This window comes from Sarcophilus harrisii, chromosome 1 (genome assembly GCF_902635505.1).
Source record: "Sarcophilus harrisii chromosome 1, mSarHar1.11, whole genome shotgun sequence".
Taxonomy (NCBI): Eukaryota; Metazoa; Chordata; class Mammalia; order Dasyuromorphia; family Dasyuridae; genus Sarcophilus; species Sarcophilus harrisii.
The window spans coordinates 211,725,034-211,740,563 of NC_045426.1; the positions used below are offsets into that span (position 1 = coordinate 211,725,034).

Consider the following 15,530-nt stretch of genomic DNA (forward strand, 5'->3'; position numbering starts at 1 on the left):
TAAAAAAAGAAAAGGTTCACAGATGAGTGTTACTCTTATACTTTCATCCTCAGTGCCAGGCACAATGTCTGGCCGTCCTTACTAAATACATGTTTTTTTTCAATGGGGTGGACTAGACTGAATGCCCCATCCAATTCTAAATCTATGATATATAATGCTAGAGCAGAGGGTCTCATCCCTTCCCAATCGACACAACTGAATCTCTTTATCATGCCAGAGAAACCTCTTAATCTTGGAAACCTATTCCATCCTGGACTCACTTCACCACTGGAACTATCTATCCCTGTAGCCTCTCCTTGTGATTGTATGGTTCCTTCATGAACTTCCATGTGAAGGAGAACATCCAGACTATCTGTATTTTCATTCCACTCCTAACACTTGGAACATTTTCTATGACCCTTCCCTCTCCCCCTTCCCCCCCCCCCCCCCCCCCCCCCCCCCCGGCTATCCCAATCTGTCTTTTTGTCTCCATTTTATGCACTGACATCCTTCTCCTTGAGAAGAGAATGTCTCTTTCTTTCTCTTTGTATCTACATTCCTAGTGCTTAGCACAGAGTCTAACAAATACTAAATTCCTTAATAAATGCTTATTACCTGACTACAGAATAAATGATTATGTACAAATGAATTATGGCCTCAAATCAAATTGTTTCATCTATAAATATTTTTAGAGAAGCATGTAATAACACATAAACATAAGGTACAGACATGGTGAACAGATCCTATGCTTGTTATCATACTCTACTGACAAAGAAACATATAAAATTAAAAAAAAAACAAATTTGAATCTACATTCAAGGTTTGCCTTAAATAATGAATTATGCCTTCATCAAGAGCCAGAAATGCAAACACAATCAATGAAAACTCATGCAAGTAAGTGCCCTAAATGTCATCATTGAACCTGAAAAAAACCTTTTCTCTTCAGACTCATTCACTAATTTTTTTCCCGAAAAATGTCAATGAGATTGAGTGGTCTTTGAATTTAATCTCCTTACAAAAGCATCAAATTTATAACTGTTTTAGCAATCAACTCTGAATATGAGAACCAGTCTATAGATTAAATATCATAGTGATAACAACTAACTTGATAATTTCATCAACAAAAACAGTTTTTTGTCTTTTTCCATACTTCAAAAGCTCTTAATTCTAATTGCTAGATAAACTCCTGTATCAATGTTTTAGATTATATCCCCTATAGGTTTGAGGAGATAATTTTCTAGAGCAGGAATGGGGGAACATCTGGCTCACAGGCTGTATAAGATCCTCAAAATCATTTGCTAAAGCAACCACAAGCAATGATGATGTTATAAATATTCAAGTGCCTTTGGCAGAAAAAAACCAACCCTGTTCTAGAGCTACTTTACTTTAACCAGTTCAGTTCTATCATCTGGTGACCAATTGTCTAGCATTGGTCCCTTTGGATCTTAACTTGGTTTACTGTTGGATAGAAGAAGCCTTTTTTCCAGTGCAGGAGGATTTTACAATGCTTCTTCCTTGATATTGTCCATAACCTTCTAGAACTTAAGGGAAAATTTCATACCATGGTGAAGCATCAAAAGAGGCCTTTAGTGAAAAATGTTTCCCCCTATCCAGTTTTAAATGTATAAGTTCCACCCATTATTTCAAATAATACCATCTTTTCCTTGCCTACTAGCTTTACTGAAAGTTCACATAAGCTAAATTTATATTTTCATGCAAATAGTCTGCTGAAATAAAATGTCTGGTAAGATAGCTTTCCCATCCTTTTTTTTTTTTTTTTTTTTTTTTGGCTAAGGCAATTGGGGTTAAGTGATAGCTAGGAAGCATTAAATATCTGAGGCCACATTTGAACTCAGGTCCTCCTGACTTCAGGGCTGGTGCTCTATTCACTGTGCCACCTAGCTGCCTCTTTCCCACACATTATAAATCAGATTACCTTTCTTTTAGGTTTTGTGTTATTAAAATAATAAATAAAGCAAACATAAAAAAACAAATTTAGTGAATTGACTATGCAATTATAGAAATCACAAATTAAAAAAAGAAGCAAAGAAAAAAATTTAAAGGAAGAAATTAATTGAAAAAAAATTTTTAAACAACTTGATAGTTTTTTGAAAATGCAGATGAACTGATAACCCATTACCAAATTTAATCAAAAAAAGCAAAATCAAATTATCAGAATCAGAGAGGGAGAGAGAAGAGAAATAACAAAGACAGAGGGGGAAAATATAAAGAAAATGTTCTGTATAGATATATGTCAAAAACAAAAACAAAATCCCTAAGACTACAAATGAAAAAGATATTTTTTAAAATGCCAAATACCCAGGTAGACTAAAAAGAAATCAGAAAACATAAATAAATCAATTTCAGGAGGAAAGATATCAATTATAAATTGAGTTATGAGTAAATGCTTTGAAATACTTCAGGAACCACTCCTATATAAACTTTTAAAAAAATAATAATAATTTCCATGTAAGTCATTCTATGAAAAAAATATGGTTCTTACCTCCAAACCTGGCAACCATAAGGCAGCAAAAGGAGATTATACCCTGATATTACCTAATTTTACTATAAACTATTAAGCAAAATGTTGGCAAACAATGCAAAAGTATATACCACATTTTCATTATGATAAGGAAAGATTTATACCAGAAATAGAAGGCTAGTTCAATATAAAGAAAACAGTATATATAATAAATTGTAAAAATGAAAAATCCTAAACATATGCTCCAACATCCCAAAAAAGGTTCTTGACGAAATGTCCAGTAGAATGAATGCTATATTTGAAGTTAGAAGACTGGGTTCTTTCTAATCCTGGCTTTGCCACCTACTTATTGCCTCTGAAAGTTGGAAAATCTCTTTAGACCTACTTTCTTCACCTCCAAAAGTCAGAGTTGGACTAGATGATTTCAAAAAATACATTAAAATATGAAGACATGGAAAGATATTTCAACATAAAAATAAAATGAATCAAGAGCTAACATTACAATTAATGGAGAATCCTAATCAAAATAAGCAGTTGGCAGGGATGTCTACTCTCACCATCACTATTTGACATAGGTTCAAGATTCTAAGGATACCAGGTTAGGCAAGAAAACAATAATAAGTCAGCAAGAAAATATATTAAACCAGATGTGGGACAACTTAGCAAAACAATAAAAACATTGTTTTAAATAACATGGAGGAGGGGAGAATAACGTTTGCATTCTTAAAATATTATTATTAATGTCTTCATAATTAGTGGATTTAGCAAGACAGTAAAATATAACAATATAAGAAAATATGAGCATTCTGTTTGCTGTTTACTAATAGAGTAATACTATTTAGACTAGCAAAATATATCATATGTGGTATCAATAGCCTAGTGAAAAACACACACATAAAACCTAAAGTTGGATAGATTGAGCCTTTAAGTGCTTCCACTTTCTCTTCCCTCATATTCCACAATCTGATTCCAACATCCACAGTTACCATTAATTTCTTCATGTCCAATCTAATATCCTTTTCTCTATCCTCATTTCACGTGACTGCCCATAACACCTTGCATTAGGTCCAGCAGCTTCACTTATATTCTGCAATAGCCTTCTAACTCCATCAAGATTGTCCCACTTCAATATATCCTCCATTCAGCTGCCAAAGTGATTTTCATAAAGTATAATCCTGATATTGTCATTCCCTTATTATCTCCAGGATGAAATGCAAAGTCCTTTGTTTGGAATTTAAAACTCTTCTTCGCTTCCCTCTACACAATCTATGAGGGAACTACACTGACTTTCTTCCTGTTCTTCAACAATCTAACAAAATGCTTGGCATACAGTAGGCATTTATTAAATAGCTTGGCACAAAGTAAGTATTTTTAAAGTGCTTTTTATATTAAACTAAATTTAGCTTTTTGACTTGAAACTCTCTGGAATATAATGCATATGTACTTAAAAAAGAAAGTTTAACATTCAAAATCACAGGTTAATAAATTATATCTTTTCTGGGGGGAAGAAAAAAAGGAAAATCACCTGGAAAAACTGAAGGAGTAGTAAGTGAAAGTAGTTTGATATAAGAAGAACCAGGGACAGAAAGGTCTACCTCCTTCTCTTCTTCTTCATTTTCATCCATTTCTTCAGGGAGATCAATCTCTGGTCTTATCTAGAACAATAAGGACATGCCATTATAACTATAGACCTATTTTAGCATGTATGTATACATATGGGTCTGTGCATGTGAGAGAGAAAGACAGAAACATAGAGAAGCTTAAGGATTTATTAAAAAATTTTTTTTTGCTTTTCTATTACTTTCCTATCTTGTCCAAAAAAACAAACAAAAATGATTGACACAAAGAAACCAGATAAAAAAGGTAAGGAAGGTGAATCTGACCGTCTTGCTTTAATTGATCAGTTATTTGACCATATCAATCAACGTATTCAGTCAAATACATTAAAAACAATTTATCCTTTTAGATACAGAACCAATGACAATTAAATAAGAAAATGCTACAATAACAAGAAAAGAAAACATCACATAGTATTATGTTCAAATCAAAAAGTTAACAAATCCAAACACCAGAGTATTCAAATGTATTCAATCTAAGTAGAAATCTGCTTTATTCACACGCTTTATTTTTAACTTGCAGGTTTCTATCATTTTCCTTTACACCACCATTTCAGACAAGTCAGTGTGAAAGGAAGCAAAGAATAGGGAGACTGAAATGCTTCACTTCATTTTTGTTGAGCTCAGTATTTTGTAGCTCTAGTGAATAGGCATAAGAAAGTCTTTAATTGTATGGCTCTACCTCATTAAAGCTAATTTGCATGAATCTGTGGTTACTTTTGGATCAGTTACATCATTCTATCTATTTTTTTTTTAAAGAACAAATTCTATGGCAGCTTCCACAAGGTATAACTGTTAAACAATTAATTACATTTTTTAATACTCACAATGACTAACCAATCTAATGCCCACATGGAGCCAATTAAACATTAGCGAAGGAAATCAAAACATGCAAAAGTGGTGACCATAACCATAAAGTGCTAGAGCCCAGCCATTAAAATGAGTCTGTCTCCTCACGTTATTTTTAGAAATAATTAACAATTCCTGCAGACTGACTTCTTCATGGGTCCCTAAAGCATTGTTCTGTTTTGAAACTGCTCTGAGTCAGGATTCTTGTCAGGGGGAAAATAAGAGGGGAAATGCTTCTCTTAAGTATAATAAGCTCCATTCTAAAGAAGCCATTCAACCAGAACCACTGTTTGCTTTTATTTGGTTTAAAGGAGCACAAATGTACCAGTACTTTTGAAGACAACATTTAGTTCCACTCAAAACCAAAGACCAACTTTAACACAGAAGAGCCAGACACAGCTAAAGAGGCAAGTTCTGAGGACTCCCTAAAAGGTGATTCTAATATTTGCCCATTTCATTGTGTACCAGTGATCCCCAGATTCCCGAGACAACACATGGCTTTCATAAGCCAGATCTCCAGGTGCTGCTACAGCCCACACATGGAGCCACACCAGCCTTCAAGGCTTAGTAAGTCTGAGGAAGCATGGGGAATCTTCCTCAGAGGTATCCTGAAAGACCAAACTCCCGGTGGTCGAGAAGTTCTTGGGACCAAGCTACTGTCCTATGACAGAAGAAGCAACGAGGTGCTAGACTATAAGCTGTCAACCTCAAAGCCTAGTTCCAAGGAGGACCAGGAGCAAATTAAAATCTAATTTAGAAATGTTTAGCAAAATAAACAAAATTACAATCTACCAGATATAATATTAATTTGTGGTTGTCTAAATTAATATGCAGACATAGTCCTATGGCCCCAAAAGTTTCAAATTGGCTCAATCCCAGGCATCCCACGCCAAATGTCCCAATGTCTTAGATCTAGAATTTATCAAACTGAATATTGTCTGACCATATTTGTATACATTTTCCTCCTACCTAACACTGTACCTGCATGGTAACTAGGACCTGCCATCAAGCCTTTCCCCAGGTACTATCAGTTTACTCATACAAAGGTTTAGAAAATGATATCTAAGTACACATTTATTTCCTAATTAGGCTGGGTGGTGCAGGGGAGAGAGCCCTGGACCTAAAATCTGGAAGAGTCATCTTGCAAAGTTCAATCTGGCTTCAGACACTTTCTAGCAGTGGGACTCTGGATGAGTCCCTTAATGCTATTTGTCTCAATTTCCTTATCTGTAAAAAGAATTCTTTATATTCTTCATTATTCTTCATAATATTCAAGTACTAGTAGAGAACTTCTTCCACAAACAAAAGTTGTAACTCTACTAAGACCTTCATACGTGGTTGTATGAGCTTCATCCAAAAATATCTTATCGAGTTACAAAGAGAAATTCCATTTAAAGTAACTACTGATAATATAAAATATTTAGGAATCTATCTGCCAAGGGAAAATCAGAAACTTTATGAGCAAAATTACAGACCACTTTACACAAATTAAGTCTGATCTAACCAATTGGAAAAATATTAAATGCTCTTGGATAGGGCGAGCAAATATAATAAAGATGACAATATTACCTAAACTAATCTATTTATTTAGCGCTATACCAATCAGACTCCCAAAAAACTATTTTAATGACCTAGAAAAAATAACAACAAAGTTCATATGGAAAAACAAAAGGTCAAGAATTTCAAGGGAATTAATGAAAAAAAAATCAAATGATGGTGGCTTAGCTGTACCAGATCTAAAATTATATTATAGAGCAGCAGTTACCAAAACTATTTGGTATTGGCTAAGGAATAGATTAGTTGATCAGTGGAATAGATTAGGTTCAAGGGATAAAACAGTCAACAAATATAGCAACCTAGTCTTTGACAAACCCAAAGATCCCAGCTTTTGGGATAAGAACTTACTGTTTGATAAAAATTGCTGGGAAAATTGGAAACTAATATGGCAGAAACTAGGCATTGATCCATACTTAACGCCGTACACCAAGATAAGGTCAAAATGGGTTCATGACCTAGGCATAAAGAATGAAATTATTAATAAATTAGAGGAACATAGGATAGTTTACCTCTCAGACCTGTGGAAGGGGAAGGTCTTTATGACCAAAGCAGAACTAGAGATCATTACTGATCACAAAATAGAAAATTTCGATTATACCAAACTGAAAAGTTTTTGTACAAACAAAACTAATGCAGACAAGATTAGAAGGGAAGCAATAAACTGGGAAAATATTTTTACAGTCAAAGGTTCTGATAAAGGCCTCATTTCCAAAATATATAGAGAATTAACTCTAATTTATAAAAAATCAAGCCATTCTCCAATTGAAAAATGGTCAAAGGATATGAACAGACAATTCTCAGATGAAGAAATTGAAACTATTTCTAGTCATATGAAAAGATGCTCCAAGTCATTATTAATCAGAGAAATGCAAATTAAGACAACTCTAAGATACCACTACACACCTGTCAGATTGGCTAAGATGACAGGAAAAAATAATGATGATTGTTGGAGGGGATGCGGGAAAACTGGGACATTGATGCATTGTTGGTGGAGTTGTGAACGAATCCAACCATTTTGGAGAGTAGTTTGGAACTATGCTCAAAAAGTTATCAAACTGTGCATACCCTTTGATCCAGCAGTGTTACTACTGGGATTATATCCCAAAGAGATTATAAAGAAGGGAAAGGGACCTGTATGTGCACGAATGTTTGTGGCAGCCCTTTTTGTAGTGGCTAGAAACTGGAAACTGAATGGATGTCCATCAGTTGGAGAATGGCTGAATAAATTGTGGTATATGAAAATTATGGAATATTACTGTTCTGTAAGAAATGACCAACAGGATGATTTCAGAAAGGCCTGGAGAGACTTACACGAACTGATGCTGAGTGAAATGAGCAGGACCAGGAGATCATTGTATACTTCAACAACAATACTAGATGATGACCAGTTCTGATGGATCAGGCCATCCTCAGCAACGAGATCAACCAAATCATTTCTAATGGAGCAGTAATGAACTGAACTAGCTATACCCAGAAAAAGAACTCTGGGAGATGACTAAAAACCATTACATTGAATTCCCAATCCCTATATTTATGCACATCTGCATTTTTGATTTCCTTCACAAGCTAATTGTACAATAATTCAGAGTCTGATTCTTTTTGTACAGCAAAATAATGTTTTGGTCATGTATACTTATTGTGTATCTAAGTTATATTTTAATATATTTAACATCTACTGGTCATCCTGCCATTTAGGGGAGGGGGAGGGGGGGGTAAGAGGTGAAAAATTGGAACAAGAGGATTGGCAATTGTTAATGCTGTAAAGTTACCCATGTATATATCCTGTAAATAAAAGGCTATTAAATTAAAAAACAAAAAACAAAAAACAAAAATATCTTATCATGTAATTCTCAGTCTCCTAGGAGCAAAATTCTCAAAAGCTAACCAAGCCTGGAGCTCAGGCTACAACTATACAAGTTTGGGAAAAACTAATCAGCTACAGATCCACTAGAAGCAGCTGGGGGTACAGTGGATAAAGCACCGGGCCTGAATTCAAATTCAGCCTCAGACACTTACTGTGTAACCTTGAGACAACCCTCAGCTTCTTCAACTATAAAATAGGGATAATAACAGTGTTTATCTCACAAAGTTATCTGGATCAAATAAGATAACATTTGTGAAATGCTTAGTACAGTACCTGACAGAGTAGGTATCTCTTTTATATATTTACATATACACATTCTCTTTATTTTCCAGACACATAGGTTATAGAGAATTCAGGTTATATCCATAATAGGACAGGATATCAAAGTGGAATTGAGGAGGTACATTATAACATGGCATTTCATTGTTCATTTGTATCATCCAAGGGGAAAAGAGTTTTAGCGTCTTCCCATATGAGGATCTGGTAACCCTTGCTCACTTATACTTGGCTGTGGTTTGAATTACCTTTACTCCTACTCTTGAGAATAGCATTTATTTTTTCTTTCCAGTTGCCTAATACTTTACATGTGCTCATTCTTCTCCATTGGGGTGCTCTATAGGATATTCATATTGTTTTATGGACAGACAAAATGAATCTGACCTTATGGGAAAGGAGGGAATTTATGTGGTAGGCTGGCCATAATAGGTACAAAATTACAGCAATTATGTTCCATTAGCTACTGAAATACATAGAAGAAAAATAATGTATATATTTAAAAACTAAACAATTAATGTGTTGCTAGGCTTTTTTGTAAAAACTAAAGCAGAAATATAAATAGAAAATACAATTATGTACAAATTGAAACTTCACCTTAAACATTAGCAGTCTTGTTGGGAAAATTCAGTTCTCTATATATCTTTGATATTCAGAAACAAAAAAGAACTTTTAATAAAAGCAGTGGCATTCATTTAAATTAAAACCAAATGGAGACTCCATATTTGCAACAATCTGGATTCAAAGTCAGATTCTTTAAAATATCATTCATTTCCAGTCCTGATCTATGAAATCTGCACAAAATAATGCACTTCAGATCCCTATAATGAAAAGAATCTAATCAGAACACCCAAATCAGAAGAAAAGTTAATGTTTTCCTTAAATGTTTATCCTTCACTAATGTTTTTTATCAGGAAAACCAATCTCCTAGTCCTATTGGTGTCTTAACAGATTGGGAATAACAACAAAGAGCAAAAATAAGCTGAACTGAAAATAATAGCAAAAGCAATAGGAATCAAAAGAGAATTACTTGTGTTGTTCTCTCAGCATTAGAATCAACGGGTAAGCTAAGAAGTTCTCAAAAGCTCTACAGTTTTACTGATATGTTCAATTATAGGTCTATCAACATTAAAGCTAGTTCAGCTAGTTAAAGGAAGCAAGTATATGATAATAAAGTCATTATCTCATAGACTTCTTCCAAGTAGCGGAAGATCATTCAACACATTTATTTTGGTTCTAATTCAGAAGTGAGCAAGAGAGGAGGTGTAAATACTTTCACAGGGGAGAGATAAGCAAGTAATTTCAGGCTTTGGGGAATACACCAATTGCTTTCAAAGGGAAAAGAAAATTTTGGCAACATGGCAAGGCTCTTCATTGTTTATTTATCACAGGGACCACCAGAAGGCAGTTTCTATCTATGCAGTTTTGGAAACAAAAATAAAAACTGCTATTGACTAGCTGTGCAACTTTGGCCAAGTGAATTCTCTGGACTCAATTTATTCTTCTTATAAGAGGTGGATTTTGAACTAGATGATCATGAAAGGCATCTATGAAGAAAGTAATTCACTGCATGTAGACTAAGTCTAATGAGAATTCTGTTATTTAAAGGTATTCTAATGTACAGAGAAGTTTGTTCTCTGAGAAGTGTAGTTCAGTCATGTTCAAACGGAAGAGCTAATAAGTAAAATTTACTGGGCAGAGTACATAAAACTCCTTGCATACCCTGCTCTTGAACCACTTATATGTGAAATCATGTGACCTGTACACACACATCTGCACAAACATACATACATACATACATATATATATACCAATCGGTTCAATTCCTCATACACTGAATGGATTTGAAGAAATTAATCTCCATAATAATAAAAAGTACCACCTGAAGGCATAAGAAAAGCCACATGTCTGAGTATGACTGAAAAGTCAATTTAGTAAAAATTTCCCTACACTATATTTCCAATCTATAATTCTGTATGACTCACCAATGTGGTATCTAATTTACTACTCACCCACTCCATTTCCCTCCACCCTCCTTTCCAAATATACATACGAGCATAAATAGTACTTAAATGCTTTAGCAATCATCTAGTCCAGGGGGTCTTAACTTTTTTTTGAATCATAAACACCTCTGATAGGAATCTGATGAAATCTATGGATCATTTTTCCAAATTATTCTTCAAATGCATAAAAAAATACATAATGTTATAAAGGAGACCAATTATATAGAAACATAGTTACATTTTTTTTTAATTTAATAGACTAATCTCCACCTAACACTCCAATTAAGAACCTCTGATGTAATCAAAACCTATCTTTTTACAAGAAGAGCAAATTGGGGTCAGGTTACCCAATTAGTTAGTAATAAAAGCAAAAATTCAAGAACAAGAACAGAAATTCAGATAGATGGTGATAGTCTGGACCATCTATTTTTGAGAAATTTTCCATGTTTTGCCCGTAAAGTTCAGAAGACCATACATTTATAAATTTATGACTAATATCAATTCAAAGGGATATTAGAGGTCATCTAATCCAATCTCTCTACCTCTCCTTTTTTTTTACAAATAAGAAATTTGAAAATCAAAGAAAGTAAGGTCATACAGAGATGAATGATGAATTCATGAATGAGAAAAGCATCCATTAAGCATTTACTATGTACAGACCAGAGTGACAAACTCAGATGTTACAAATGGAAAAATAGATAGTCCTCTGTCCTCAAGGAGTTTATATTAACATGGAAAGAAATAATACACTTGAGGTCAAGGTTGCCAAGGAGAATATTTTGATTTGGGAAGTCTAAGACACAGTGTGTGAGGTCAAAGGGAAGCTGATCAACATGACTTTTCCAGTAGCCCTGGAAGTAGTGAAATAACACAAAAAGGAAGAGGTGGAAAGCAGGGTAGAGGGCAAAGGTTACACACCACTGGGATGGGCAAAGTGAATGACAAGAACGCAGCCAGAATGGAATGTGAAATACAGCTGAGAGGCTGGTTGGATACAGTAATTTTTGCCCTCAGTTAACTTATTAGATAAAACAGCAAGAAACAGAGAGTAGAGACTGGAATTAGATATGAATCTACATTACAGGGATTCATAGGATATAACTTGGAGGCTGACTGGTCCAAGAGGTGCTGTTGCAGAACAAAAAAGGAGAATGAAAAGATAAGATTTGAACTCAACATTGAACCTCCGAGTCTAAATTCAGTATTCTTTTGCATTGTAGCGTGTTGCTAGGTTATGTAATCTATTCATTTTTCAAAAATCAAGCCAAAAAATTAATATTTACTTATAGCTTTCACTCCACTTTGCATCTGCAGCCCTGCCTGTCCAGGATAAGCTCTTCACTTTTAAACTGCTCACCAATATGCTAACTCAATCCTTGATTAATTCCACCTCCCTCAGCCTCAACTGCCATCTGTTCGTAGGGCTAGTGCAGTGCCAAATCCTCCCAATGCCTTCCTTCAGAGAGGGCAGTTCCCCTTTTCATCTGCTGCTCTGCCTGTTTTCAGTTCCATGGAACAAGATGATGACCTTGAGCCAAGAACCTCCTGGGGTCAACTCACTGAGCTTACTTTCCTGCCTCCTTTTCTGGGTTATCACCCCCTTTTTATTGTAAGTTCTTTGTGGACAGGTCTTTCTTCTTATTAATTGCACCCACAGCCCTTAGCACAGTGCCTGGTACATGGCAGACACTTTATAAATGCTTATTGGATTGGACCTTTAATGGATATCCTAAAAAGGACTGAGCACTGGAGCCAGTGGTAAGGACCTCGGAGTGATATTCCCTCTTGGCCACTTGTTAGCAAGTGATTCAGGCTGCAATCTCACCTCTCAGAGGTTATTTCCAAACATCTGTAAACTGCAATTAAGAATAAGAATACAGATAAGACCAAGAATCTAGAGCTTTAATAAGGAAAGGAGCTTTTAAAAATTTAAGTGTGGTAGTAATTTGAGTTTATCATTTTCATTATTATTATTGTGAATAACATACCTGGAGTTAGAAATACATCAGAAAGATAATCTCCAAAGAGAATATAAATATAAGACATAAATTCATCAATAAAAAAGCATAAATGAAAAAGTAAAATATATACCTCTTCAGGAAGATGAAGAATGGTGTGTTCTTCTGAACCAAATGCTGACAAGGATTTGTATGCAGCAGTCGCCACAATAGGGTCCTAACAAGGAGGGAGAAAATGTACAAATGAAGAAAGACTGAATCTTAAAGAATAAAGTATAATGTAAAGGAAGTCAATCCATATTCTCCCCCAGGAAAGAAATGAATGAATGACAACATTTCCCCTAATTTCTATAATTAGGATTATCACAAATGTTGTTTTTGATTCTCTAAATCAAAGACATATCTTCAGAAAAATGGTCAGAGAATTTCTAATTATGGTGTTAAATGGGTTAAAGTGAATGGACCTAAGGAAGGACAGAAAAGTTAGTTTTGCCACTTTTATATTCCTTGGGAGAGACTGGTTCATATACTTTGCAAAATGCTCCAAATTAAAAGCAGCAGCACTTCAAGGGAAAAGAACCATTTGGGAGAATTAATTAGGAGTCAAGAGTCTGAATCATGGATTTACCATTAACATCTCAGGAACCCATTATCATTGTGCCTCAATTTTCTCACTGATAAAAATAAAAACAATAGCTATGTCTTTATTAAATCGTAGGATTATAAGAACAAATAAAATAATGTTTATAAAAGTATTCTGAGTTCTTCAAAAGATATAAATAGACTTTATACAACTAGAAGATGGCAGTATTATTATTGAGCCTTCAGGCATGAAAAATTTACTAAAAAGTAAATACACTTGGAAGGGGAAGAGTATGATATTTGTATGTGAGCACATATGTGTATAAATAAAAACATGTTTATACACACATGACAAATATATCATATAGTATTACACTTTTGAAATATTGCAAAATTACAAAATACAAAATTGGGGAGAAGTTTCAAAAAAGTAAAATATATTTATATCCAAATGTTTCTGTCCACCTCCCAAATCCCCCAAAATAAACAATTTGAAATTTTTTTTTAAAAAAACCTCAGCATCATTTTCTAAACTTTTCTCATTTTTATTATGCTTTCACTGGTACTGATAAATTTACCTTGCTTTGACAATGATTCCACAGGAAGCTGAGAACTTGAACTTTAAAATTCTGCAAAATCAGCAAAAAGGGGATTAAATTTTCATCAAGGCAGACAAGAAGTCAACATAAAGATCACTAAAAGTGTGTGTCTATGTGTCTCTGTGTGTATGCACACACACATATCAACAAAGACATTTAATTAAGATGAATGAATATTTCTGTACCAATAATTTATCTTATTTTTAAAATTATATTGATCTCTTTGTTTTATATCCAAATACTCTATCACCTCTTATCTAGTGAGTCAGCCAACCATGACAAAAAAATTTTTTAAAAGAAAAAGTTCTGTGAAATCAACAAATATAGGACTGAGTTTGAAAGAATAGATAATCAAACCTAAGATTTCAGATGTCTAGAAAACTTCCAGTGTGGAAATTTCTTTCATTGTTATATATTTGTCAATTCTAGTCTCAAAGAGTTGTCTGAGGCACTGAAAAGTTTACTGACTTGCACAACACAAAATGTACCCAAGGATTTAAACTCAGATCTTCCAAGGGTACTGACTATAAACATATGCAAGTTACAAAAATTTAATTACTATAAATTGGGAATATCTCAGTTTACATTTCTAGAGTTTCCCTATGACTAGAATCTCTTCCCTCCAATCACTATCCTACCCATTCTAAAAACTCAAAGCAAATGCCATTTCTTCCAAAAAATCTTCCAAAAAAGAGCAAGCTTTTTGATCTTACATCATTGTTTGTTCCTTTTGCAGACTGATTATTTTCTAATTTGTATCATATTTATCAACAGATAAATTTTCATTTCCCTGACTATGAACACACTCAGCACAGAATAAATATGTGAGTATATTAAATCTGTTGAAATGAATAGTTAAGAAGATGTTATCAAGTTGGCATAAACAGAAAATCTCAAACAAGTAAACTACTAGAATGTAAGCCATTGTGGGTAGGAATGGTTTCATTTTTCTGTACTTTATTTCCAAGGCCCACCATTCTGACTGAAAGATCTACCACATGGAAAACAAATGCAGGAACATCATAAATTTGACAAATTTAGAAGCAATCTTTTTCATTGTTTAGGTAGAATTTCCCAAGATCCAAGGTCACCTATCTCCATGAAACCTTACCTGATTCCCACTCTTACCCCACTCATTTGTGATCACTCTCACCCATGAATATTTTGTTGATACTACTCCTATGGTACCAAATATATTCAACCTTACATTATAGAATAACTGAATATAACATATATATTTTATTTCTCCTACTGGCCAACAAATTGAGAGAAAAAGCCTAATGTAGAGGAAAGAATGAGGCTGAAATTCAAAAAGACCTGAAAATGTCAAAAAGACAAATAGACATTAACTATGTGACCCTAGACAAAAATTGCAAACTTCTTAGTGATCTACATTTGTCATCTTATATTGACAAATGAAATTTACACACTAAGCGTTGCCTATACCAATAGAATAAATCTGAATAAAAAACAAAACTATAAATAAGATTCTAAACCTACACATTTTTGGCATTCCCCACAACAAACAAATATATTTCACCTTGTATACAATAAATACACAGCAAACCAATGCCGAAAGAATGAATAAATGAAATTGTAAGAATTTAAGATACCAATTGATTATAAGAATTCTGGCATAATAGTAAATCTAAACTTCAAGTCACATTTATTTCCACAGCTAACAAAATAATATCAAATTTTTTTTGTTGAGATTAGGAATCTAAATCATGGATTTAGTAATCAAAATATTGAATCAACATTTTGATTC

At 33.9% G+C, this 15,530-nt stretch overlaps 1 protein-coding gene across 6 annotated transcripts in view; it reads right to left on the reverse strand.

Moving 5' to 3' along the window:
- FOCAD (focadhesin) overlaps nt 1-15,530 on the reverse strand; it is a 352,199-nt gene that overhangs the window by 115,348 nt on the left and 221,321 nt on the right. For all 6 annotated transcript variants that reach the window (XM_031969053.1, XM_031969044.1, XM_031969047.1 and 3 more), the window contains 3 exons: nt 13,742-13,792; nt 12,715-12,798; nt 3,987-4,116 (listed from right to left, as the gene is read on the reverse strand). In XM_031969053.1, the coding sequence (XP_031824913.1) occupies nt 3,987-4,116; nt 12,715-12,798; nt 13,742-13,792 (265 nt within the window). The remainder of the gene's footprint in view (nt 1-3,986; nt 4,117-12,714; nt 12,799-13,741; nt 13,793-15,530) is intronic.